General features: G+C 41.0%; 1 protein-coding gene and 1 pseudogene across 1 annotated transcript in view; one reads left to right on the plus strand and one right to left on the minus strand.

Moving 5' to 3' along the window:
• LOC112406266 (60S ribosomal protein L10-like) overlaps positions 1–11,046 on the minus strand; it is an 18,347-nt pseudogene extending 7,301 nt beyond the window's left edge.
• CREB5 (cAMP responsive element binding protein 5) overlaps positions 1–26,810 on the plus strand; it is a 407,122-nt gene extending 380,312 nt beyond the window's left edge. The window contains exons 8-11 of the mRNA XM_024755018.1: positions 11,688–12,011; positions 16,456–16,686; positions 25,266–25,374; positions 26,268–26,810. Coding sequence (XP_024610786.1) covers positions 11,688–12,011; positions 16,456–16,686; positions 25,266–25,374; positions 26,268–26,431 — 828 coding nt within the window. The 3' untranslated portion in view covers positions 26,432–26,810. The remainder of the gene's footprint in view (positions 1–11,687; positions 12,012–16,455; positions 16,687–25,265; positions 25,375–26,267) is intronic.
• The last annotated feature ends 429 nt before the right edge of the window (positions 26,811–27,239 follow it).

Below are 27,239 nucleotides of genomic sequence, written 5' to 3' on the forward strand. Positions count from 1 at the left end.
AAAAAAAAAAAAAAAGCATAGCCTTTTTAAATGCTCACCAGCCTGCTGAGTTATAAATGACAGCCCCTGAGTCAAAGAGATGCAGGGAAGCAGTATCTGAAATAGAACAATTCTATAAGTGTGTGTTCATTAATTTCTTCGCTTAAGAATAAATTGAAGGCTCACTCTTGCAGAATTGTAATTACTATACGATTTAGACTTTAATATAAAAAGGGTGGCAGGGAAGTTGCTTAAGATTTGTCTCTGGGGTTTGTTTGGCTTTTTAACCACCGAAGTTTAACATGTCACCTAGCGCTTAGGTCTGCTTTACCTCACTTTAGAAGTTATACCCGCAAATGGACAATGAGAGAGTGAAATCAAACACTGAATTCTTTTCCTTGCTTACATTAGAATTGCCGAAGTTCCACTTTTCTGAGGTACCATCCTTATTTGTGAGATTTCCTTGCATCATTTTCCAGTGGACTAGAGTATTGATGTATAATACAATTCCTTTGTGTTTAATAATTACATCATTTCTAATATCTTCAGAGTTAATACTTTTTAATGACAACATGACAAAGAGTATAAATAGTTTTCCTCCCAGACCCTATAGGATCCTCCCCTTTCCCTGGTAATCTCTTCTGCCAACCTGGTAGCCTTTTTTGAAATTTTACTACCAAACCAAAATCTAAAGCAGAAGAGTACTTAAACTGTGAAACCATCAGAGCTGAGTTACATTATACAAGTTTTGAAAGGAGCATACTTTATTCCAAGTGATTAAGCCGGGTGTGATTTTAATTAATTTTCTTAACAATGATTCTGAAATAAATGTGGATTTTAAGATCCACTCTGCTGTCAGAGTTATATGATCATTCTCAACAGACATCCTGAAGCCAAGATGTGAATCTGGGCATTAAAGCTATTTCTGCCTTGGCTAAGCGAAGTGCATAGTTTGTGTAACTATCCGTGGCACCCTCTCATCCCTACCTCTCTCCAACTTTGGGAAGCATTTTGGGATCCAACTGGCGACATAGTGTCATAAAATTCCGTGGATAAATATCAGTTATTTTTCGTGAATTCAGAGACTTAATTTCAGAAATCCTTGATACCTAGAGCAAGTCAGTAATCATCGATATTGCAAGCACTCCTCCAGTGAAGACTTCTGGAGGTGTCACACCATTGACCATGTGGACCATTCAGGACCCTGTGTTACCACCTCAGCTGATCAACTATGTTGGGAAGGAGAAAGAAAGAGGAAATTACATTTACAGAAATACATTGGGGTGGCCACTGATGGCGATTGTTTCATGTTCAAAAGGAAATATGAAGATGGATTTTCTCTTATTTTCATATAGATAGTCTCTCACTTGTGGTCAATCAGCAACACTACATTTTGATGTTATCACGTTCTTTTCTGGAACAAAACCCAAGAGCCGTTTTTAATTAAAACCTTTCTAGAAAGAATGCTTCAACCATGCCTACCCCCCATCCAACTGAATTTCAAATATTTGTTTAATTCGGTTTGGCTTTCAGAGTCTGTAAAGCATAAGCAATCGGCCGAGCTGAAAATGGAGAAGAAATGTTTTTAAAGTTCCACAAATGTTTCTAATGGGCAAGAGTGAGTTGTTAATGGGAGATAAATTGCCTGGGGTGGGTGTGGGTGGGTGTGTCGTGCGAGTGTGCTCACGCAGGCCACATGCGTGCACCCACGTGGAGGTAATGACGTTTGCGTGTACCTGGGCCTCACAGGACATGCTGTGATGCAAAACTGTGCTAAGCTGGAGAGTAAAGAGGTGCTGGGACGGGGCCACCATGGCAGCGGTCGTGCATGGTATGGGATGAGGTAGATAGCTGGTTTCTTACCAGAACTCAGATCCTGGGCAGCAGGCCCATCCTCCCATTGGGAACAGTGAACAAGGAGCTGATAAAATACACAGACCGAATGAAAATGACCCCTAGTGACTGAAACCAGCTGTGTCAGGCTTCTCGCTGTCTCTCCTGATTTGCTCTCTCAAATAAATGGATGTGGTAGAGGATGAGAGAAAGTAAACAGAATCATTTTTTCTTTCTTGCAGTCGCACCTCAGTAACAGCCCTGGTTTTTGTAGCTGAAAAATATGTTTATTTGCTCATTAATTTCCCTCTCTCTCCCTTGCCTTTTCTTGGCATTGGGTAGAATGTTATTTAAAATAAGACACAGTTCGGCTTCAAAAAGAAAAAATCATTCTGCAAAATACAGCTTGGACTCATTTGCTGGTCATTTATCATCCCTAAGAGAGTGGGGTACAAATATCTTTATTTGGTATGTTTTAATGATTTATAGGGCGATGACTCTTGTTGGCACCAGGATGCAGGGAAGCAGCAGTCTCTTTAGGACTTTTCGAAGTGCCCCAAACTGTTTAGAACTGACATGAAGAATATTAAATGTGCCATACGCACAGCAGCTCGATAATCATTTGTCTTCACCGCCTTCCTTTCAAAGATGAGGTAGGCTGGTGCTTTGGGGGTGGACTCAACCCACAGGCCTGAGATTCTCTAAGGGGTGCTTAAAAGTCTTCATTTCCACACTCGGGTGTGTGTGTTTTCTTTCCAGTACTTCAAAAAGGCTTTGGTTTTATGTGTCTCCCATTTCCTTCGGGTAGTGGGCAAATAATAATGTGCCTAACATTAGTGCCCAATAAATATTTGTTGAACGAACAGTTAAATGGAATGTTATAAGGCTTATTAGCATTATTGCCTTGGCATGAAACCTGCAAGAATAGACTTGAGGCAATCAAGTAATTTCCCTTAACAGTGCAAGCTAATTATTTGAGAGATGAAGATCTGGTGCATAGTATTTATTTGTCAGGCTCCATTTGCTCCTAATTGAAGGTAGAAAAGTTGTTTGTAGCATTGAAGGGATAATATAGTGACCCACTGCTGAACAGCTTTTCAATTTTCCATGCTACTCTTTCAGGGAAGATGTATCAAGATGAAGTTAATGCGCATTCCTTTTGTTTATTTGTGTTTTCTTTTTTTCTGTTATCATTTTTTTTAGATTTTTAAAATTTATTTATTTATTTTTGGCTGCATGGTGTCTTAGTTGCAGCACGTGGGATCTTCGTTGAGGCATGCCTTTTGTTGCGGCGTGTGGGCTCCTCGTTGCGGTGCGTGGGCTTCTTTCTAGTTGTGGCGTGCGGGTTTTCTCTTCTCTAGTTGTGGCGCTCAGGCTCCAGAGCACGTGGGCTCTGCAGTTTGCAGCTCGCGGGCTCTAGTTGAGGCGCGCAAGCTCAGTAGTTGTGGCATGCGGGCTTAGTTGCCCCGCCACACGTGGGATACTAGTTCACCGGCTAGGGATCGAACCTGCATCCCCTGCATTGTAAGGCAGATTCTTTACCACTGGACCACCAGAGAAGTCCCTTCTGTTATCATTTTTAGAGGGCAGGCAAGGTGTGGAGCGGGGATCTCTTTTGACAGTAATTTAAAAATCCACCTACCTGCCTGTATGACTTCTGAAGTCATTCTGCTAATGTTGGTTGTCTGATAAAATTGTCCTTTCATATGAATGCCACCTGCAGTGATCCAAGATGAAAATGCTACATTCGCATCCTAAACCTCAGAAACTTCCATTTCTTCATTCATTCCAGAAATATGAATTCAGTGCCCAATATGTGCCAGGCTCCGTGCTAAAGCTTTGCATTTAATACTGAGCAAAATCCAACATGGTTCCTGCTGTCATGAAGCTTATAATCTGGGATGGTTGGTGGGTATTAACTGAATGATCATACTAAAAATCGTAACTACAAACTGAATTTAAAAAAGAGGAATATGGTTCTACTGGGTCCATGTAACAACAGGAATTGATTTAGACCAGGAGACCAGGGAGAAGTTTACTAAGGAGGATCCTGCGGCTGAGAGCTCTAGAATGTCTGAGGAAAAGGAAAGATCATCCCAGGCAAGAAGATGATCAAATGCAAAGCGTTGGTGGGAAGGCCGGGCCACACTCCTCAGTGCCTATGCATATACTATATTAAGGGCTTGACCTTCATCCTCTGAACATTGGAAAGACCTAGAACGGTAATATATCTGAAGGTTAGGAAGTAGGGCTAGGGAGAACAGATACCTGGACCTTATCAGATCTGTGTTTGGGGGGTGGGGAATATAAGGACCCATTCTTCATAAATGTAACGAGAGGTGATCGTGCTAAGCTCTGGATGGTCCTTTGCTGCAGTTGAGCTGCCTGGAAATTCTCACCACCCACCCTTCCCTCTGTCAAGTTTTGGAACGAGTGTATCTGGGTCTCCACTTGTGTGCTGGACTGTGCAGCAATGCCATCTTGTCATTTTTTTCTGGGTCCTGCTCTTCTTTCTGCCTTTCCTTTTAATGATGGGGAGGTGGTATAACACAGTTTATTCCTGTTTTGGCAAAGTGTGCATGGCAAGCCTTTCAGCCCCTTCTCTGCTGGCGTAGAGAACAGGCTGTGGAGGTAACTCACCTCCACCCCTCTCCAGCGGCGAGAGCTTGGGCACGTGGCTTAGTCTCTCTTTGTGCCTTGCAGGGTTGTTCTGAGGATTAGGTGAGTTAATACTTGTGAAACACAGAACGAGGAGTGGCACATAGTGAGTGCTCAGTTGATGCCAGCAGTTATTATTAGCTGTTTTTACTGATACGGCAAGGTGTCAAAGATGTGTATTGTTGAAGTGAAAAAAAGCAAGATAAGAAACGATATATCATAAAAAGGGCTTGCACAAACGTATTCTGATAAACGTTAAGGATATGTCTGCGGATACTTGGTGGTTATATCTGAGGAATGGGTCTTAGAAGGAAGAAGGTAGGCAGGTAGTTTTTACTTTCTCACCACATATTCTTCGTTTGTTTTGTTTTTTGCGGTACGCGGGCCTCTCACTGCTGTGGCCCCTCCCGCCACGGAGCACAGGCTCCGGACGCGCAGGCTCAGCGGCCATGGCTCACGGGCCCAGCCGCTCCGTGGCATGTGGGATCTTCCCAGACCAGGGCATGAACCCGCGTCCCCTGCATCGGCAGGCGGACCCTCAACCACTGCGCCACCAGGGAAGCCCCACCACATATTCTTGTAGTAGTTTTTTTTTTTTTTTTTTACTATGCAGCTGTATATTTTTATAATAGTGAAATTATAAAGAATAGTCTAGAAAATCCATCAATAGTATTTGCTATGTCAATTAAAAAATAAAGATCTCAATATATTTTTTCATAATTTTCTCCACTTTTAAGTTTGGAGATGTCACTTAGAAACTTTCCTTGGAGTAAAGAAACGTGTATCTGAAGTCCAGCAATTCATCCAATGTTCACTTCTTTGTTTATGTTCTATTCAAATAAGAGTTTTTTAAACCACGTGCTATCCCATTGTTATAAAATTATTCTACTTGTTCTTCCGTCTCTACGTATGCATAGAGAGAGCTGTCTGGAATACTGTTCACCCACCAAACAATGCATTTGGTTCATTGGTTGCTGACTTCATTGTACTTTTAAGAGTTGCTTAAATTTTTTATAATGAGCATTTTTATAAAAACACTGAAATCGGGGCTTCCCTGGTGGCACAGTGGTTGAGAGTCCGCCTGCCGATGCAGGGGACACGGGTTCGTGCCCCGGTCTGGGAAGATCCCACATGCCGCGGAGCGGCTGGGCCCGTGAGCCATGGCCGCTGAGCCTGCGCATCCGGAGCCTGTGCTCCGCAATGGGAGAGGACACAACAGTGAGAGGCCCGCGTACCGCAAAACAAAACAAAACAAAACACTGAAATCATTTCTAAAAATTGGAGATGAGGAGTATCTGTTCACTTTTCTGTTTAGTAATAAACACAATATGAAGCATCTAATCATTCCCAGGGATTCAGGAAGCTTAACTTTTTCAGGATGATCCTGGTGCAGGTCAGTAGCTTCTGTGTGGTACATGTTGCTCATGAAAGAGGAGGCAAGTGGGCTCCGTGGTTACTGCATCAGGACACAGGAAATGTATTCAGTGATTATCGGATATTAACATATAGTCTGGCAAACTGCCCCCCCCCTTTTTTTAACAAGTGGAGGCTGTTTACATTTGACTAAAGATTTTGACGAATTGAATTGGTACTTATCAATAGTTTAGTCTGACCAGCTGAGAATCATTAATATTGTACAGGGCTGGCACATGGTTGCTTCCATCATCATTTAAATACAACTCTTCCATTTCGCAGTGATTACACGCCACCATCATCAATCAGATAAGAATGCAAATCAGGAGAGAACTTTGAGTCCCGTAGTAAATATTTTATGAAGCCAATGTAAGCTTGCCAACTAGATATCATCTCTGCAGAAGACACATTTCCAAGGGGTAACTGCATTATACAGTACTTAGTACATTGTGCCCCTCAGGATATGATGATAATTGTCCATGTACAAGAAAAAACAATTTTGAAGAAACTGCGACCAAGTTGATTGCCAACTGATTTTTTTTTTAACATCTTTATTGGAGTATACTTGCTTTACAATGGTGTGTTAGTTTCTGCTTTATAACAAAGTGAATCAGCTATACCTATACATATATCCCCATATCTCATCCCTCTTGCGTCTCCTTCCCTCCCACCCTCCCTATCCCACTCCTCTAGATGGTCACAAAGCACTGAGCTGATCTCCCTGTGCTATGCGGCTGCTTCCCACTAGCTATCTATTTTACGTTTGGTAGTGTATATAAGTCCATGCCCCTCTCTCACTTTGTCCCGGCTTACCCTTCCCCCTCCCCGTGTCCTCAGGTCCATTCTCTACATCTGCGTATTTATAACTGTCTTGCCCTTAGGTTCTTCACAACCTTTTTTTTTTTTTTTAGATTCCCTATATATGTGTTAGCATATGGTATTTGTTTTTCTCTTTCTGACTTACTTCACTCTGTATGACAGACTCTAGGTCCATCCACCTCACTACAAATAACTCAATTTCGTTTATTATTTCATTTATTTTTATGGCTCAGTAATATTCCATTGTATATATGTGCCACATCTTCTTCATCCATTCATCTGTCGATGGACACTTAGGTTTCTTCCATGTCCTTCCTATTGTAAATAGAGGGGCAATGAACATTGTGGTACATGACTCTTTTAAAATGATGGTTTACTCAGGGTTTATGCCCAGTAGTGGGATTGCTGGGTCGTATGGTAGTTCTGTTTTTACTTTTTTTAAGGAACCTCCATACTGTTCTCCATAGTGGCTGTATCAATTTACATTCCCACCAGCGGTGCAAGAGGGTTCCCTTTTCTCCACACCCTCTCCAGCATTTATTGTTTGTAGACTTTTTTTGGCAGTATGCGGGCCTCTTACTGCTGTGGCCTCTCCCGTTGCAGAGCACAGGCTCCAGACGCGCAGGCTCAGCAGCCATGGCTCACGGGCCCAGCTGCTCCGTGGCATGTGGGATCTTCCCAGACCGGGGCACGAACCCGTGTCTCCTGCATTGGCAGGTGGACTCTCAACCACTGCGCCACCAGGGAAGCCCCTGTTTGTAGACTTTTTTGATGATGGCCATTCTGACTGGTGTGAGGTGATACCTCATTGTAGTTTTGATTTGCATTTCTCTAATGATTAGTGATGTTGAGCATCCTTTCATGTGTTTGTTGGCAATCTGTATATCTTCTTTGGAGAAATGTCTGTTTAGGTCTTCTGCCCATTTTTGGATTGGGTTGTTTGTTTTTTTGATATTGAGCTGCATGAGCTGCTTGTATATTTTGGAGATTAATCCTTTGTCAGTTGCTTCGTTTGCAAATATTTTCTCCCATTCTGAGTGTTGTCTTTTCATTTTATGGTTTACGGTTTCCTTTGCTGTGCAAAAGCTTTTAAGTTTCATTAGGTCCCATTTGTTTATTTTTGCTTTTAGCTCCATTTCTCTAGGAGGTGGATCAAGAAGGATCTTTCTGTGATTTATGTCAAAGAGTGTTCTGCCTATCTTTTCCTCTATGTCCATTTTATTGGCATATAGTTGCTTGTAGTAATCTCTCATGATCCTTTGTATTTCTGTAGGGTCACTTGTTACTTTTCCTTTTTCGTTTCTAATTCTATAGATTTAAGTCTTCTCCCTTTTTTTCTTGATGAGTCTGGCTAATGGTTTATAAATTTTATCTTCTCAAAGAACCAGCTTTTAGTTTCATTGATCTTTGCTATCATTTCCCTCATTTCTTTTTCATTTATTTCTGATCTGATCTTTATGATTTCTTTCCTTCTGATAACTTTGGGGTTTTTTTGTTCTTCTTTCTCTAATTGCTTTAGGTATAAGTTTAGGTTGTTCGTTTGAGATGTTTCTTGTTTCTTGAGGTAGGATTGTATTGGTATAAACTTCCCTCTTAGAACTGCTTTTGCTGCATCCCATAGGTTTTGGGTTGTCGTATTTTCATTACCATTTGTTTCTGGTATTTTTTTATTTCCTCTTTGATTGCTTCAGTGATCTCTTGGTTATTTAGTAGTGTATTGTTTAGCCTCCATGTGTTTGTATTTTTTACAGTTTTTTTCCTGTAATTGATATCTAGTCTTATAGCATTGTGGTTGGAAAAGATACTTGATACAATTTCAATTTTCTTAAATTTACCAAGGCTTGATTTGTGACCCAAGATATGATCTATCCTGGAGAAAGAGGTCTCTGAGACTGTCCTCAATTCTTTTCATTCTTTTTTCTTTATTCTGCTCTGAGGCAGTTATTTCCAGTATTTTATCTTCCAGGTCACTTATCCATTCTTCTGCCTCAGTTATTCTGCTATTGATTCCTTCTAGAAGTTTTTAAATTTCATTTATTGTGTTGTTCATCATTGTTTGTTTGCTCTTTAGTTCTTCTAGGTCCTTGTTAAACATTTCTTATATTTTCTCCATTCTATTTCCAAGATTCTGGATCATCTTTACTCTCATTACTCTGAATTCTTTTTCAGGTAGACTGATTATTTCCTCTTCACTTGTTTGTTCTGGTGGGTTTTTACCTTACTCCTTCATCTTCTGTGTATTTCTCTATCTTCTCATTTTGCTTAACTTACTGTGTTTGGGGTCTCCTTTTCACAGGCTGCAGGTTCGTAGTTCCCGTTGTTTTTGGTGTCTGCCCCCAGTGAGTAAGGTTGCTTCAGTGTGTTGTGTAGGCATCCTGTTGGTGGGGACTGGTGCCTGTGTTCTGGTGGATGAGGTGGGATCTTATCTTTCTGGTGGGCAGGACCATGTCCAGTGGTGTGTTTTGGGGTGTCTGTGAACTTATTATGATTTTAGGCAGCCTCTCTGCTAATGGGTGGGGTTGTGTTCCTGTCTTGCTAGTTGTTTGGCATGGGGTGTCCAGCACTGGAGCTTGTTGGTCATTGAGTGGAGCTGGGTCTTAGTGTTGAGACAGAGATCTCTACGAGAGCTCTCGTCGATTGATATTACAAGGGGCTGGGAGGTCTCTGGTGGACCAGTGTCCTGTACTCAGCTCTCCCACCTCAGAGGCTCAGGCGAAAAGGGAAAAAAGAAAGAAAGAAAAATAAAGTTATTAAAATAAAAAATAAATTATTAAAATTAAAAAATAAAGTAATTAAAGAAAAGAGAGCAACCAAACCAATAAACAAATCCACTAATGATAACAAGCGCTAAAAACTATCCTAAAAATAAAAAAACGGACAGACAGAACCCTAGGACAAATGGTAAAAGCAAAGCTATACAGACAAAATCACACAAAGAAGCATACACATACACACTCACAAAAAGAGAAAAAGGGGAAAAAATATATATATATATAAAGGAAGAGAGCAACCAAATCAATAAACAAATCTACCAATGATATAATAAGTTCTAAATACTAAACTAAGATAAACATAAAGCCAGAAACAAATTAGGTGCAGAAAGGAAACCCCAAGTCTACAGTTTCTCCCAAAGTCCATTGCCTCAGTTTTGGGATGATTCGTTGTCTATTCAGATATTCCAGAGATGCAGGGTACATCAAGTTGATGGTGGAGATTTAATCTGCTGCTCCCGAGGCTGCTGGGAGAGATTTCCCTTTCTCTTCTTTGTTCGCACTGCTCCTGGGGTTTAGCTTTGGATTTGGCCCCGCCTCTGCGTGTAGGTCGCCCTCTGGTATCTGTTCTTTTGGGAGGTCTGAGGTCTTCTGCCAGCGTTCAGTAGGTGTTCTGTAGGAGCTGTTCCACATGTAGATGTATTTTTGATGTATTTGTGGGGAGGAAGGTGATCTCCACGTCTTACTCCTCTGCCATCTTGAAGGTCTTTCCCGCCAACTGATTCTTTAAATCTGGCCCAGACACTCTTATTTATTTATTTATTTATTTATTTATGGCTGCGTTGGGTCTTCGTTGCTTTGTGTGGGCTTTCTCTAGTTGTGGTGAGTGGAGGCTACTCTTTGCTGCAGTGCGTGGGCTTCTCATTGCGTTGGCTTCTCGTTGCGGAGCACAGGCTCTAGGCGTGTGGGCTTCAGTAGTTGCAGCACGTGGGCTCAGTAGTTGTGGCTCGCAGGCTCTAGAGTGCAGGCTCAGTAGTTGTGGCGCACGGGCTTAGTTGCTCCGTGGCATGTGGGATCTTCCCAGATCAGGGCTCGAACCCGTGTCCCCTGCATTGGCAGGAGGATTCTTAACCACTGCGCCACCACAGAAGCCCGGCCCAGACTCTTTAAATCTGGCCCACTGCCTAATTTTGCACAGCACAGGAGCTAAAAATGGTTTTTACATTTTAAAATGATGGAAAAATATCAAAAGTAGAATAGCATTTCGTGTCATGTGAAAGTTATATGAAATCCAGATATCCTGTCCCTGTCCAATATAAGTAAAGTTGTATTGGAACACAGCATAGTCATTTGTTTACATACTGTATACAGCTGTTTTTGTGCTAAAAGGGCTGAGTTGAGTAGTTGTGAGAGACCTTAAGGCATGCAATGAGGAAAACATTTACTATCTGACTTTTTATAGAAAAGCTTGCTGAGCCCTGCTTAGAGATCAGATTCAGGGAGAAGTTATTTGTGTACATGTCTGTTTGCTTATTGATGGATGATGCTTTTGTGTTGGACGTACCTGGCCTGTGATGTGGTCATCAAAGAAGCTGTAGGAGTGCAGTGGTCCATATTCTTCTACTTTCCTCATTTCCTTCCCAAAGTCAGAAGAACGTTATTATTATGTGAGAAAATTAGATTATTAAAGGGACTGTGAGAAGTATCATAGTAACACATGGAAAGATCTACATATTGACTCAAGAAGTTATGGATTTCTTATCTAATTTGAAGACTTAACATTAGTTCTGTTCCTATATTCCAAAATTTGAAGTGATTTCCTCTTTGGGTCTGAGAAATCTTTTGAAAGGCAAAAATCTTTTATTCTTATGACTCATCATAACACGCAGTGCCATATCGGATGGGCCCTTTGTTCAGCGGCAGTATCACATTGAATGGTTCCATTGGGTTTATACTTGCATTTGGCTGTCAGTAGGATATGATTAACAACTGGATAGTAGGAAATACCTTTTAGCAGAATATCTAGGGTATCCTGCTCATTTCCCATGACAGTTGAATTAATTAACATTCATGGCTGACATTGATACTTCTACGTACCATAATATATATGAAAATTTGAAATTAATATAAAAGTCATACTGCTACCAGTAAAAAAATGTTAACAATAGTACCATAAAATATTATAAAATTGAAAATATGAGTCATTTTGATTCAAAATCTCTATTGTGTACACGACTGACCTCAGCTGTCCCCTCTTGTTTTGTTCTGTTTCAGAGGTTGAAGGCTGCGTTGACTCACCACCCTGCTGCCATGTCAAATGGGAATATGAACACCATGGGACACATGATGGAAATGATGGGGTCCCGTCAGGACCAGACGCCACACCATCACATGCACTCACACCCACATCAGCACCAGACACTGCCAGCCCATCACCCCTACCCGCACCAGCACCAGCACCCAGCACACCATCCTCATCCTCAGCCCCATCACCAGCAGAACCACCCACATCATCACTCCCACTCCCACCTTCACGCACACCCGGCACATCACCAGACCTCGCCACACCCACCCCTGCACTCCGGCAACCAAGCACAGGTAGACCTTTTTCATCATCTCTTTCTCCCTTCTCGTTAACAGTACAAGCTCAAATATGGGGCTCATTGGCAGCAACCTTGTTTGACAAGCCCAGGTGTTCTGACACTCTGGGGGGCTCTGTTCATTTCCTAAGAGGTAATGGTTACCCATAAGACCCTACCAGATCGTAGTTTCTATAACTAATAAGGTAAATATCAGGTTTAGTTTCTAGGGGCAAACGTGAGCTTCAGGTTCTCCAAAATCTATTTTGCAGTGTGTTATAATGTTAACCCTAAAAAGTAACACCAATGGAGGATTAAGAATTTAAGCTTTAAAGAAAGATGTGAATAAAGGATGAGAAAAATAAGTTAATTCTAACCATGGTTCTATCTGCAGTACTTTATAACATCATAGAGACTCAATTTTGTCACCTGCAAAATGGAAGTTAAATACAATGGGCAATCTTCTGAATAACAGTAAGTGTTAAAAATATAAAGGGTAACAATTTCAGGTAGACAGAGAGGCCCGGTAATGGATGTTAGGGTGTAAGGTGTTGTGTAAATGGTAAAGAAAGGTGACTCATCCCACCCAGTGAGAAATGTGTTGGAGGGAGAAGGCAGAGAGCCAGGCTCTGTAGATGATCAGTTCAAGAGGAAGGCCAGATCCCAGTGGTGGAAAGTCACCAGGAGTGGCTAGAAAGAAAGCCAGCATTTAGACACAACTGGAAGAGGGTCGGGGGATCTGGCAGACGTTACGTCACCCAGCCCAAGAAGAGAGGCGGGTCCATGTATCCGAGTGAGTTTTAGTAAGTGGATGAAGGGCATGTCTAGGAGCATGGCTAGTCCTAGACATTTTGGACCTTCAAGTGGGATGACCTTTGTCAGTTCCCTCCAGCCATTCAAACTGCCAAGTTCCAACCAGCTGGGTCAGAATGGTGTCAGAAGCTTGGGATCACACTTATTCACTGTCTCCTCCATTGTCTGCCTCTGTACCTCTCACCGGGCAGCTTTTAGAGATCTTGCATCAACCCCTCCGACATACACCAAACCTGGACAGCCATCCACAAAATGTGTTATCCATAAGCAACTCTCCATTCAATAGATAAGCTTATTTATTAGCTAAGCTTACTTTTGCAAAGTTCTTAGAGGTATTCTATATAGCAAATAAGAGTGTAGGCTTTGGAGTGAGAAAACTTTCATTCTTTTCCCACCTTACTTGTTGTATGACTGTGGTCAGTAGATGAACCTCTCTAAGCCTCAGTTTTCCCATCTGTAAAAATGGGGTGATAATAGACCAAGCTCATAGACCCTCAGGAGTATTAAATAAGAGAATGTTTTGCCCTTGGCACAGTTTTCAATACATGATAGCCATGATTAATTCCAAACCGAATAATGTGATAGAAGCTTAGCAAGTAGTTTAGCAATAAAATGCTATCCAAAGCACCTTTTTAGTCATGTGCCATAGTAGGACATATATTTAGAAGGGAAAAAGAGAACTATAATAGATCAACTATAAACTATAATAAGGTCAAAGATAGGCAGATAGATTCACATGTATACTTATATTTTTAAAAAATGGATAGCATCAAGTTTTGGTTGCATTTGTGAGCGAGTTACTTCACAGACAAGCTTAACAGTTCATTAAATATAAAAGCCATTCATTGGCTAATTACGAATTAGCCAATTGCCCTCCATCTCAAGTCAGTAAGTGGCCAATTGTATATGCAATCAGTTAATTGCCTTTATAATTGGCTGCACAAAGTTGCTTTTTTATCCTATGCTACTAAAAAGAAAGAGTCCAGGTTGGTCTTGTTGAAATTTGAACAAGATCATTTAGACCATGTTCAAAATGCCACTGTTAGCTGTATTAACTTGGTTGATATTGAGATTCATGTCATGTGGCCTAATTGTATGATTATCAGAACAATAGAAGTTTATTAAGGTCATCAACTCTGAGATTCTACGATGACTTGGAATAAATTCTGTCATTTTGAAATTACAGTTAATTATTTTTGATGAAAATTTTCAGAGCATCTGTGTCAACATAATGCCATTCTATTTATTTTACTGAAGTATAGTTGGTTTATAATATTGTGTTAGTTTCAGGTGTACAGCAGAGTGATTTGGTTATGCATATATATCTATATTCTTTTTTATTCTTTTCCATTATAGTTTATTACAAGAACTATGAATATAGTTCCCTGTGCTATACAGTAAATCCTTCTTGTTTATCTATTTTATGTATGGTAGTGTGCCTCTGTTAATCCCATACTTCCAATTTATCCCTCCCACCCCACCCCTACAGAATGCTATTTTAAAAAGATAATGAAAAAAAAAAAAAAGATAATGGTAGGTAACGATAATTATCATTTTTGATAATTTTGTTTAAAGCACAAATTCTGGTCTTAGGGTTGCATTTTCAATTTCTCCTGGCTTCTTGCGATTCTTTTGCATATAAGAATGTGACTTCAGAGTCCTGGTATCACTCCTTGGCCACCAGGAATTTCTCTTAACCAAACTACACCTTGACCCTGAACCTGGACTGCACCTGAAACCACCATGTAACTTACCCCTTTGGGTAAAGGCAGAGGAGAAGCATCAGGGGGTAAAGGCTTGTTAACGTTAGCGTGGTAGAATACAGTATTGAAAGAGAGGTCCCTGCACTGGAGATTAAAACCCAGTTTTACCTACTTGAGAGTCTTGTCTAGGGCTGGCAGTGAGAGATCACTAATTCATACAAAGAAATGAATGAATTTATTTCATTCATTTTTTGCCTGTTAATCCCATACTCCCAGTTTATCCCTCCCACCCCACCCCGACAGAATGCAAAAATAGCCAGGTTAGCACCTTCTTTCCTAGTGCTTTGCTTTGCGGTGGTTAGCTCAGAAGTTACTGCACCTGAAATGACTAGTGCTAAACGTTTGCCAATAACAAGGAATACATCTTCATCAGCCGCTCTGGTGAGTAAGATCTTAGACAATTTATTTTGTTATTCCTCTTTGATTCGGAGGAAAGGAATTGCCAATAAACAGTTTTAGAAAATGTCTTTGCTTTAAACAAAATTACTGAGATGCAATCTAACCTCAGTCCTGAGACTGATTCTTTTTCAGTTAGTCATGGAGGGTTTGATAGAGTTTAGGATTAAAATATATCATCATCAGTCAGCTGATGTCAACCAGGAGCCATTATTAGTGCAATTACAGTCGTTCTGATTGATTTCAATCATAGGGTTGGAATGTGGTAGAAAAGGTGGCTTGGTTTCATTTTAAAAACTTTTTGCCTGTTATTTCTGCAGGTTAAATGCCTCTTGTAAAACAACTTTATAGGTATTACAGCCATAAGCCTGAGTGACTGAGCAATGAGAGGGAGGAGAAAAAAACCACCACCACCCTTTATTGAGAATGAAGAAAAGGGAAGGAGTGAAGTGCATTAGGGAAGCATTAGGTGTCCAGACTCATAAACTATCACTCATAGAAATTTCACTAGGTGCTGAGTGTCTTCTGTATGAAGGGAAATAAAGCCGTATGTGTGGGAGTCCCTAAAACCTTAGATGTTGTTGAGCCCCATGCAGACCTTACAAGGAATCTATAAGCATAGTAAAAACTTTTTAATAAAGTGCTTTGCCACTCCTAGGATTTCCTTATAATGTAAGTACATACAACCACCCCTCCCTGTCAACAGACACGGTGTATTAACAGGGCTCAGTGCTGCATCACGATGGACTTTCAAAGGCCCCGCTTCCCAATCACCTAGAAATTCACCCACTCACCATCTCCTGTAACTCCTTCAGCCTTGGTCAAGCTCTGAGGAGGAGACAGGCCCATTTGCAGTTTGCAGGTCCAGCTAGGCATTTGCAGTTTGCAGGTCCAGCTAGGCATGTGCAGTAAGAACTGTGAAATTGTGACAAAAGGATTTCAGCTGCTTTCCAGGCTTCACGGGGTTCTTTTGATAGGAGTCACAATGGCAGTGCTGTCCCAGAGGTGTGTTCTAGGAACATGGTTTTGACACCATTAGTATGAAAGGCATTCACAACCTGCCCAGAAGGAGTTTTCTGCAGATGACAGAAGACTCGTCAGTAGGGTGACAGTCACCCTGACCTCTGTTTTCACCTGTTGCCATACATTGGCACTTTCAGATTTTACAAGGCACCTTAAATAAAACATTTTTAACATCTGAGGAGAAAAAAAATGTTTCTTCTATCATGATTCAGCCAAATGCCAGTCAGGGGGAAAAAATCTACTTGACTCTCTTTTCGCAGATCATCCCTGTATCTTTTGCCAAAATATCATAGAAGATAGCAGGGTGATGCTTTTCCTTTTCATGAGCGTGATCTCATTGTTGACTTCATTCTTAGAAAACAAGTGTAATGTGCTAACTAAAACAAGCGACTCCCTGTGTTTTGCATTTCAACACCTTACCCAGCCGTTCCTCCTCTCTCCCCATCACCCCCTCCCTCTCTTTCCCAGCAGGTTTCACCAGCGACACAACAGATGCAGGCCACCCAGACAATACAGCCGCCTCAGCCCACAGGGGGGCGCCGGCGAAGGGTGGTGGATGAGGATCCTGACGAGAGGCGGCGGAAATTTCTGGAACGGAACCGGGCAGCCGCCACCCGCTGCAGACAGAAGAGGAAGGTCTGGGTGATGTCACTGGAAAAGAAAGCAGAAGAACTCACCCAGACAAACATGCAACTTCAGGTGCAGGCCACTGTCTCTCTCCCCAGGACTCAAAGGCCCTGTGTAACATTGGCATTTCCTGCCCCGGCAGGCACTTGTTGACCCTAAGCACTAACACCACCCCTTAGCCCACAGAGCAACTGCAGGCGTATTCCTCAAGGTTGATTAGTTCCGAGACACTCTACAAAACAAAACAACCATTCAGTTTTACATCAGTCTGCTCTGAGGAGGGAAACCCTGCCCAATTAAGTTATAGGGCTGGGAGCAGAAGCTTGGTCAGACAGAGGTTCAAACTCTTGTTCTGTACCTACTTGCTGGGTTTAAGCTCTCTGGCTCTCAGTTTCCTCATCTATAAAATGGGGATAATAACCTCATAAAGTTGTTGGGAGGAATAAATGAACTAATGTCTACAGAGCCGTTTGTACATAATAAATCTTCAACCAAAAGGCCGCTCTTTATGTCCACTGGATGAGGGGGTTGCTTCAGTTCACACTAGATTATCTATATTTTTGTTTAGTGGAAAAAAGGGAGGTTTGTGTTTATTATTTTGCTCCATAAGAAAAGGCATGTTTCCATCTCATTTTTAAACTTGACAAGATTTGAATCTTGCATGATTTTTGCTTTCCATGGGTGGCTCAGTGGGGGGACATTTTATAACAAGGCCACTTCTAGGAGTTTTTGAGAACCTCCAGCACCTGGAGCTTCTCCAGCGGACTTCATGCCATACACATGACGCAGTTCAGGGCATTTGTTCTAACACAAAAAGAAGTGCACTGTTCACCAGCAGAAGAAAAAGCAAGTATTATATAAGTGACAAGCAGTCAGGGGTAGCAGTAAAAATCGTGGATTATAGCGCTGGATTATATACGGTGCTTCCAGGAGCAGAGATAATGGCTAAAGAGTGGAGGGAAGAGGGGAAAGAATGCCTAAAATAGGAAGAATCTGCTCCTCAGTAGTTCATAGGTCACCCTCACCCCGCATCCTGTGCGCATCCTCAGAAAGGAGCAATTAGGGTGCCAAACCCCCCTTTGCATATTTAATTCCATTAAGTGGAAATGGTCTTGGGACATCCAGTGTACAAATTGAAATTATACAAAGCAAGTTTGAGTTATACAGGGACCGACTGTCATCATTTATGGATGTTCACTCTCCCCCCCCAAGTTTATCATTCTTTTAATGATAGACATGAGAAAGAAACTGGGAAACGTATATAGCAGATATGGGGGAAGTAAGATAAGAAATCCTCCCACTGGCTTGTACGAAGCTTGTGTGAAGTTGGAGACTCTGTTACCCTCTCCCCCGACCACTTACCCCCTTTTCTAATGTCGGGTCTAGCATGGAGAGTTCCTGAGTGTCTGTACTCAGTATCTGCTGAATAAATGAATGAGCTCCCCATCTCTGGAGTGTCCAGGAACTAGCTGCCTGACCACTTGGCAAAGATGTGATGATTTAAGGGAATCAAGCCGCAGAGTCTGGCTGGACTCAAACGCCGCCGGAACCACTCTAACTGGAAAGTCTATAATTCTAGAATCTGGCAGGTATAGTAGTATGTGAGAAGCTTTTAGGTGGACATGAGTACACGCTTTTACTATTAATAATAATCATATTTTAATTTTTATGTGTACTGAAAAATGTAATCAGAACATCAAACCTTCAGTTTCACAGATATTTTTGGTAAGGACCAGGCTAAATCTTTAAAAAATGAGTTAATTTGTAGAAACATGTTAAGTAAATAAAAGATTCTGGTGTATGTGACCTAGCAAATATCACAGCAGTGGTTTTGTAATGACTGAACTGTGAGAACCCCTGGAATTTGCTACCAGTTCTGAGATCTGCAAGAGGAACATGAACAGGTGCAGGTTTTCTCAATCTCAGCACTGTTACCTTGGGGCTCAGTAATTCTTTGTTGTCTCCAGTGCAGTGTAGATACTTAGCAGTATCCTTGACCTCTACCCTCTAGGTATCAGTAGCACCCTCTACCCCACCCCCAAGTTGTGACAACTGAAAAACGTTCAGACAATACCAAATGTCCCCCGTGGGGGGCAAAATTACCCGAGTGAGACCCACTGACCTAGATGAAGGAGCCTTGAGTAGTCAGATGACACGTAATCAGATGCGGACAAGTTTTTAAATCAGTTTTAACTAAAATGAGTCCTTGCAGAATGACCCCAGGGTATTGACCATCATTCTAGAGCCTGAAGACATGGAGGGGGTCATAGCAGAGAGCCAGGAAAAGGGAGGATACTGGTTTACTTTGACATCAGATGTGTTCATGACTTGACATAGGAACATATGTTATAGCTTTCACTTAACATATAAGGTACTTAACATATAAGGTATATCCTTTATGCGAACCTAATCTACTTTTTTAAAAGAGTATATTTTAAAACATGCTTATTGCCAGAAGAGAGACTTTTTATTTTATTTATTTATTTTTGGCTGCATTGGGTCTTCGTTGTGGCACATGGGATCTTTTGTTGCAGCTCGCAGGCTTCTCTCTAGTTGTGGCACTTGGGCTCAGTAGTTGCGGCCCGGGCTTAGTTGTCCTGCAGCATGTGGGATCTTAGTTCCCCAACCAGGGCTCGAACCTGCATCCACTGCATTGGAAGGTGGATTCTTAACCACTGGAGTACCAGGGAAGTCCCAAACCTAATCTATTAATTTTCACATTTTTAGAACTAAAATGGAAGGATAAGAGATACTAGAATTCTAGCCCCTGAAAACCAGAAAAAAAGTCCTATTGGGGCCATTCAACAGGCACCAGTATTTTGGGTTGTTAAAGCAGTGCCTGAGGAAGGGACGGTCTCTGAAAAGACTACATCGTTGGTGTTTTCCAACCACGGCTTTGCTTCACAGGGACAGAAACCACAAGGGCTCCATGTTTTCTGTGATGCCGAGTGCTCTGCATTATGCCATGTGATGCTGGAGAGGATATGCAGATTCTGCTACCTTTGAATGACCCTTTCCCTCTCACTGGACCTTTGTCAAAAGAAAAAGTTGTCTCTCTTGAGGCTGGTCCAGTGAGCCGAATTTTAAGTAAACAGAAATGGAAGGTGCTACACAAACAAACTCCCGCCAAAAGGAATATCCAAGGTCTGGATGGCCAGCTGCCACTTTTGAGTTGTTTTCCAGCATAAATCTAGTTAGGCTGCAGATTGGAAAAATTAGAACTGAGAAAACAAAATCAAACTCCCAGACTTCATTTCCTCATCTCACAACAAATCTCTACCCAAGAGGTCAACACAGGTATAGGAATTGGGGGAAATATTAGAAACCACCCAATCTGACATTTTATTTGGGAGAAACGGAGTCTCGGGGGACATGAGAAGTCTTCCTGAAAGTCACACAACCAGCAAGTAGTAGGATGAAAACCCAAGCGAGTCTTCTCTTGACCTAACCCACTGCTCTGTGATCTTTCATTCTAGAAAGTTCTTCAACTATGAAGGAATCCACATTCTTTTCACTGACACAGTGGCTGAGATCAGCTCTAAATTCATCAACTGCTAATGCGGTGCTCATTGGATTGTGTTCAATAGATGATACAGAAATCGTCTGGTCGCCCACGGAAATAATTGCTTTTCTTTTTCAGTACAAAGACACATGGCCTAAGTCGCTGCTGAAATTTTAGACACACGAGCTCAGGTTTAGGACTTGGCAAGAGAATAGGCCAGATGGGAACTGTTGCTGTACAAATTGAAAGTCCTTTGTTTTAGAATGAACCAAACCTGGCCTCAGTTAATCTACAAAAAAAAAAAAAAAAAAAAAAAGGGGAGGCTATGTGGCAGGGCTCATTTTGATAATTATTTTTTTGGCATGGACTACTGCTCGCATCAAAAAGCATTTGGAGTTTATCATATTAACAAAATGACATCCCCCCAAAACTGAAAATGTAGCCCTTAGGGACTTCTTGGAGTGCTTGTTTAAAGTACGTTATTACAGTGTTGAATGTCTATATAGGGGTGCTACTTCATCCCAAGGCAACTTTATGGGTTTAAGAACAGATTAATCTTAACTACATCTATACTCTTACAGTCCCTATTTAAATGGCTAAACTTTTAGGAGTAGCAAACCCAAACTAGTTTAGAAAAAAGAAAAGAAAGAAGAGCTGATTTCGGCAAGAGAATCAATACTTATTATTAATACTTTGCTTTTGCAAAGTGCTTCTATATGAAGACCTATAGTTATTATTAGAAACTACACAAGGGAGTAAAAAAAATTGGTGATTTGCATCAATTCGTAATGCAAGGTAATTCAGAATAAGAAAATGTCTCCAGAAGTCCTGGTTTCTATTTCCCTACTAGAACTGCAGGCCACTTTTGATTTCTTTCATGCATTTTGAAACATTTGCTGTCTGGTTCTTCTCTTCCAAAATGTATTCAAGGTGATTTCTATTAATGTTATCTTGAAAAGGGTTTTTATTTAAAATATAGTCTAGTGTTTGTGCATTTCCTACATCGGTCAGTCTATCAATATGGAATGATATCTCTCAGTATCTATCAATATGGAATGATATCAGTCAGTCTATCAATATGGAATGATATCAGTCAGTCTATCAATATGGAATGATATCAGTCAGTCTATCAATATGGAATGATATCTCTCAGTATCTATCAATATGGAATGTTTACGCATGTGCACAGCACACGATTCACTCCGTTTTTAACATTCTCTACTGTTTTTAACCCATTCTCTACTGTTTTTAACCCAAATGCTCCCTTATGGAATCTGATGAAGGCTCTGTAGACTCTCACAATATGGAAATGAACATGGACTTGAAATTCTGCACAAAAGTGAAACTGTAAATGTTGCTTTGGAATCTGCCCTGTTAAGATTTGGAAGTATAGGAGGTGCTAGAACTGGCTCCCTTAGGAAATATAAGACTTGATATATAAGCCCATTTGAGAATACCAAAAGCAATTAACTAGTGAATAAAAAATCAAGATGGAGACCTTCATTAGATTATTAGGTAATTAGCATTCTCAATAGAAGGCAATTCATAGAATAAAAAACTATCTTGCAGGAAGTAACTAGAAAACTAGTCCAACCACCTTGTTTTACACTAGGTTGGTGTGGCAGTTTGGGGAGCCAAACCCGATTATTCTCAACTGTCATTTGAGAGTTCCTTTTTCTGCTGGAAGCTGCCCCATGAATTTCTGTTGCTTCTCTGGCCATTAGACTTTTATTTAGTCCTTATCAGTATCGTACTTACATGTGCATGATCTAAGCAAGAGGGAGGCTGATTGTTCTTGTCTATGGAGAATATTAATTGGCATTCATTTTCCAACCCTAACATAGCTAAATAACATAATTACTAATATATTACATTAAGAAATATGTCCATATTCACATATATCTTTAAATGATGGTCAGTTGTTACAGTGCTCTCCAGGTTCCTACATTTTTACAGACCCTCACAACTCCCAGGTCCTCAGTTTCTATACTTACAATGTATTGGTTTATTAATAAAGTGCTTTGCTGTCCAGAGACAAAAAAATGCCACTAAAATCATCTATTTTCTATGGGGCTTTGGTTATAGGCCAGGACACCACATACACTGTTTGTTGTGGTGATTGGTGCTGTTTTATTGTGGCCTCTCATGAAAGCAAAAGGTTTATCCTGAAATGGTTTGGGATATGCCAAGTATTGTAGGCAGTTAGCTCCTTGCAATTGTAGGAACCCGAAGAATGGAATTCAAGGTGTTTTTTTTAAGGAAGGGACAATGTACACTTTGAGTCTGGGGGATGGAAGACTGCCTAGAAAAGGTGTGACTGCTGAGGACACAGAGGAGGAAGAAATGGAGACTAAAATCATCCCCTCCAATGCAGCCGCCAAGTGAGATTTTTCTTTTCTTTTCTTTTCTTCCAGAAGTACAAGAAGGCAACAGAATCCTGTTGTTTTATTTTAAATACGGAAATTTCCTCATTTGTTTCCTAGATCATGGAAGAGAAGTATGGCTGGATTCACTAAGGACTGGAGCTTGACTCCACTTTCTTAGAACCATTGTCTGCAACTGACAGTTTCCCCTTAGGGTCCAGGTGTCTAGCAGTTGTGATTTCAGAAAAGTGTTATCTCTATAGTCCAAATACAAATCATGTCACATTTCATTTTGAGGCCAAATATGTATACATTCAAACATCTTAGTTTTCTTTTTCTCCTTTTTCTGTTCTGTTTTTGTCTGTTCTGTTTTTAACCGGGGGCTGCCTTCTGTTTAATGGTCTAAAAGTAACTTTCCTTCACACAGGCTATTTTAAGCAGAGGGGGAGCTGGGAAAAGGAAGGATGGCTATCTGAATTTAAATGGGCATAAAATTAGAGGAAAAAAATAGTGTTTAAGGCTAAAATAAATTGTCCTATAAATAAACTTGTCCCACTGATCCCCAAATTGACAAGGGTCACTTCCAGCTTTGATAGGGCCCCTTATCAACCGCACTCATTTGAAGGTGGGAGGTGCAGTTCACCTTCCTGAACGTTCTCAAATTTAAGAGCAATTTTCCTATGAAATTAAGTGATTTATTCATCATTAGTGCTAATTTCTCAGGCATTTAAAAAAATTTTTATTGGAGTATAGTTGATTCACAATGTTGTGTTAGTTTCAGGTGTACAGCAAAGTGAACCAGTTATACACATACACATACCCATTCTTTATTGGATTCTTTTCCCATATAGGTTATTTCAGAATATTGAGCAGAGTTCCCTGTGTTATACAGGTCCTTATTAGTTATCTATTTTATATATAGTAGTGCATATATGTTAATCCCAGTCTCCTAACTTATCCCTCCCCCCTTTCATCAGATAGCCATAAAAGCCTTGTAGATGAGATTTTTATTATTTTTGTATTCATGCTACTCAACATTTGATTGCTTATAATGTATTTTGCAAATGAATTTGGAATTAGGAGGTATTCTTGGAAACAATTTTCCAAAAATTTTTTAATTAACTTCAGAATCCCAAACTTACTTTTTAGGTGATAAACACATGCCTCAAAAGCCAAGTTCATACTGAAAGCGTAGATACAACTTAATGACAAATGTTAAAACACCTTCTTCTGTGTGCATGCTTTTGAAAAGTCTCCTCCACGTGGAGTATAATTGCGGGGCAGCCACAAATGAACATTGGCCAGAGAGAGGTGTTATTTATCACAACTGTAAAATGGCTTATTTGAGGTAGTGCTACGTTTACAGCTTACTTTTATCAAGTGGCAGCACCTTGGAACCATCTGTTCTACATTTATACAGTTGTCCCTCAATATCAGCGGGTATTGGTTCCAAGACTGGCCTCAGATCCCGTAATCCGCTTATGCTCAAATCCCATCCTCAGCCCTCTGTATCCGTGCTTCCGCACCCTCAGATTCAGTCAACTGCTAATCATGTAGTATTGTTATCTATGGAGAAAATCTGCACAGAAGTGGACCCGCACAGTTCAGACCCGTGTTGTTCAAGGGTCAACTGTATTTGTAGACGATGGTGCCAAGTACATTATTCCACAAACTATGAACCTATCTTTGTGAATTACTACATAAAGTGGAGATTTGTGGCACTTATCTAAGTAAATCCACAACACCCTGATATTGAGGAGGGGAAAAGTTTATAGACTGAAATTAGCCAAACTAGTTAATGAACCAATCAAATTAACTCAGTCATGGCCCTAAACTCTACTGCCCTTGGCCTCCCTGGGCTGACCTCATCCCACCAGTAGAGGACCTACATTTGCTCTGTATGCTTCCATGCTTCCTCCTAAGTGGCATCAGGCAGGAGGATGTGCTTTGTTGAACTGTAGCCCATGAAGAACTTCTTTTGGGAAATCGGCTTATTCTGAGGGCATTTCAGTTTGAAGCCGCTCACCCTGCCACACAGTTCCTCCCCGTGCCTCACGTTCACCTTCTATTCGTGGTCAATGTCAAACCTGAACCTGTAAGATAGCATGGGGACTTCCCTGGCATTCCAGTGGTTAAGACTTTGCCTTCCAGTGCAGGGGGTGTGGGTTTGGTCCCTGGCCGGGGAGCTAAGATCCCACATGCCTTGCAGCCAGAAAACCAAAATATGAAACAGAAGCAGTATTGTAACAAATTTCAATAAAGACCTTAAAAAAACATGGTCCATGTCAAAAAAAAAAAAAAAAAAAACTTAAAAAAAAAAAGACAGCCTGAAGAGAATTATTATGAGAGCTAAATTTATTGAGCACTTCGTATGTGCTAGGCATTGTTCTGCGTGTTTTGCATGTTACCTCATTTAATCCTCACAACAACTCAAAGAACTTTGTACTATTTTCATTCCCATCCAAGGTCGCTAGAGCTTAGCTGGGTTATGTTACCTGCCTAGAGTCACCCAGTCAGTGTAGAATGGAGGGTCCCTACCTAAGTAACTTTTAATAGGATTAAGCTCTTGAGTTAAAACCTAGTCTCTTCAGAAAGCCCCTGGGAAACCTGAGGGCCAAATCAAAGGCAAGCTGCAAATTTTCAGGTGAATCCCGTGAAATAATATTATTAACGTCATTCAGACATAACAGAAAAGAAGTGTGCCAGTTACACTGTTGAAAGTGCACGGGGCCTTGGGTTTGTATTCTCTGGTCCTCTTAACATGACCTGGATCCGTCTCTTTCCAGAATGAAGTGTCCATGTTGAAAAACGAGGTGGCACAGCTGAAACAGCTGTTGTTAACGCATAAAGACTGCCCCATAACAGCCATGCAGAAAGAATCACAAGGATATCTAAGTAAGTCATTGACTTTTTTGCTTTTTTTAGTGTCCAGTTTTTTTGCCACCAATTTCTCATTGGATTTATTGAAAGAACAAAAGTAAAGCATAGACTGCACACCCAGGTGGATATCATGCTAGAATTCTTGAGTGGCTGCCAGACTACTGCACCAGAGGGAACCCTTCTTTTCTGACCCCATTCATCACCATGACCGCCACCTCCTAATAATTTCTGGCTAGACGTTCCCTGGCATTCCACATTGTAAAATCCCACCAAATTCCAATTCTGCAGCCAGTAGGAGCCCAATTACTGGTGGGCTAGCAGTCTTTTATGGGCTGGGAAACAGGCTTTGGGTGAATTATATCCAGTGCCTCAGGATATGCTACATGTTATTCACCAGGCTGAAAAGCTAGTGACCTTGTCTCAGTTTACCAATATGTAAAGTGGATCTGTTTTTCTAGATCCCAATATCTGCACCTGGAATGTCAATAGGTTCAATGCTAATTGAGTAGGGGATGGCGGAAGGAGGGGGGATTCATGGCTGAAGGTCAATTTCTTTTCAAATAATTTTTTAGATTGAGCAACACAGATTCTCCCACCACATGTGAGTATTTTTCCACATTTGATATATGGATGGCTCTTTGAAAAGACAAGATGGGGACTTCACATGCCACAACTTAAACACATCAACTCATATTGCTGATCTAGAAAGCATGGCTTTGCTTGTAGCTATAAACTGGGAAGGCATAGCTTTGTGACTTTAAAATAAAGTTTTGGAATTAACCTCCAGGAGAAAATGTGTGAAACGCTCCTATTTCTAGCAAGCATCTAGCAATATTTTTTGAGTAGTCTCCAAGTCCACCCAGGAAAGAGCTATATTGGTGTGTGCGTGTGTGTGTGCTTTTTCCTAGGTCCAGAGAGTAGCCCTCCTGCAAGCCCCGTCCCCACGTGCTCTCAGCAGCAGGTCATCCAGCATAACACCATCACCACTTCCTCGGCCGTCAGCGAGGTGGTAGGAAGCTCCACCCTCAGTCAGCTCACCACTCACAGAACAGACCTGAATCCGATTCTCTAAAATCCGAGGGTCAGACCTTGCCTCCAAGGAGAGCTGTCGCATATCCTGCGTCCTTTCTTTTAAGGGCATTTTTAGAATTAACTCAGACCTGGAAGACTCCTCAGCCCTTCAAAGACTGGCTTTCATTTTTATAGTTATTATGGAAATGTTGTCTTTTATACTCAGTTATATAAGCAAAAAAGGGAGTTATGCAATTAATAATCTATCAGCTTGGGAGATGCTTTGGTGCTTTTCTCCAATTTTCTGGTACCAGTTACTTGTTTATAAACTGAACTCCTTCTGTATATAGTCATGGTTTCATTCTTATCAGTCCAACCCTTTGCCTGAAACGTTGAATCTTGTTAAGCCACAGCTTTTAGCCAAAATGAGGCGTACCTAGATGTCCAGTATACAGACTGCAAGGCAACTGGGGGAGAAGTCTGATGATGTCATAGCTTATGTTGAGTGGGTGCTATGATGTCACCAGAATCCCAGATAAATGGAGAGCCTTTTCCACAACCCTGTTTCTCTTACTATAAAAAAAGTATAAGCTCCATTGATGTCCAGATAAAATCAGCAAGCATCTCACCACCTCTCCTCCTGCTCTTGGTCCACTTCCTTGAACGCCCAATTTTCCTTTCCATTTCCACTTTTACCTGGGCTCCCTATTGACTCTTTATTTTTACTTTCTGTTTTATTTTTTCCCCTCTAGCATTGCATGCAAAGAAGAAAATAATGTTTAAAGAAAAAAAAAAAAGCTAATGTGGACCTAGCCATGGCTTCCCTTGCCCCTGACCCATTCAACTCTTGCTTTTCACAAAAGAGTAAC

Source organism: Neophocaena asiaeorientalis, unplaced genomic scaffold, assembly GCF_003031525.2.
Source record: "Neophocaena asiaeorientalis asiaeorientalis breed wild unplaced genomic scaffold, Neophocaena_asiaeorientalis_V1.1 scaffold36, whole genome shotgun sequence".
In the NCBI taxonomy this organism is placed as follows: domain Eukaryota; kingdom Metazoa; phylum Chordata; class Mammalia; order Artiodactyla; family Phocoenidae; genus Neophocaena; species Neophocaena asiaeorientalis.